Raw genomic sequence first — 1,034 nt, forward strand, 5'->3', positions numbered from 1 at the left:
GTCATTAAATTTAAAAATGTCAAAATTTTTAGAGCGACTTGAATCCATTTTTGTATTTAAAAACAGTAAAAATTAAAAAAAAAATAATAATAAAGATAAAATCAATAACTCTAAAATAAAAGAATTTCTTAAAAGTCGCGCGTTACAAGTTTATTATATACAACTTTAGCATATTTACCTTTGGCTCTCAAATCTTTTGCTTCTTTAAATAACTGTTATCGCAATTCTAAAGTTCTTTCGCTGTAGTCTTCGTTTACGTAAAATCGATCGTTCCACAATTTTAACTGAACATAGTTATCCAACGCAGTTTTTTTGTCTTTGTAGTTTAAAAGTTTAACTATTATGGTTCTGTTGTACTTTTTTCCATCGCTACTTTTTTTCCTTGTCCTATGCGCCCGTTCAATTTCAACATTACTTTTAAATCCAAGTTTTGTCTTTAAAACATTTTGAATCTTTTCCTCACTCAATTCCCACGTTTCGTTTTCATCTTCTTCAATTCCCGTAAACCTTAGGTTATTTCTTCTGCTCCTGTCTTCCAACTCAGCTAGTTTGTCTTTGACAACAACGTTTGTAATATCATTTTGGTTTGATGTTAAGTTTGGCTTTTTTTTCATTTCAGAAAGTTCTTGAACAATTGCTTCATATTTCTCGCTAAAAAACTCCGCCAATTTCCTTAGTTCATTAGTTTCTTTTTTTAGTTTTGTATTTTCTTCTTGAAGATTTAATAGCTTAATTTCCATTTTATCAAACTTCTCGTTAAATATTTTTAATAAAGTATTCTCATGAATATCTCACAGGTCTTTAATTTGAGAAACGGTAAATTTAGCCATTTTTAATTTAGTTTACAAAAGCATGTCCGTTCACGTCAAAAGTTTTTGCTTAAAAAAAAAAAAAAAGATAATAAAAAATAATTAAAAAATATAATTAGATATTACAAAAGTTATTGAGAAAATATCTTTTAATATTCATAAAAAATTTGCGACCGTTGTATTTTGCTAATAGTTTTGACAAATTACAACAAAAAATATATATAA

General features: G+C 26.5%; 1 protein-coding gene across 1 annotated transcript; it reads right to left on the reverse strand.

Moving 5' to 3' along the window:
• Positions 1 to 215: 215 nt before the first annotated feature.
• On the reverse strand, positions 216 to 740 carry LOC136074270 (LINE-1 retrotransposable element ORF1 protein-like). Its single transcript, XM_065786575.1, has one exon. The coding sequence runs from the start codon at positions 738 to 740 to the stop codon at positions 216 to 218; it is 525 nt and encodes a 174-aa protein (XP_065642647.1).
• Between the last annotated feature and the right edge of the window lie 294 nt (positions 741 to 1,034).

Source organism: Hydra vulgaris, chromosome 01 (genome assembly GCF_038396675.1).
Source record: "Hydra vulgaris chromosome 01, alternate assembly HydraT2T_AEP".
Lineage (NCBI taxonomy): Eukaryota > Metazoa > Cnidaria > Hydrozoa > Anthoathecata > Hydridae > Hydra > Hydra vulgaris.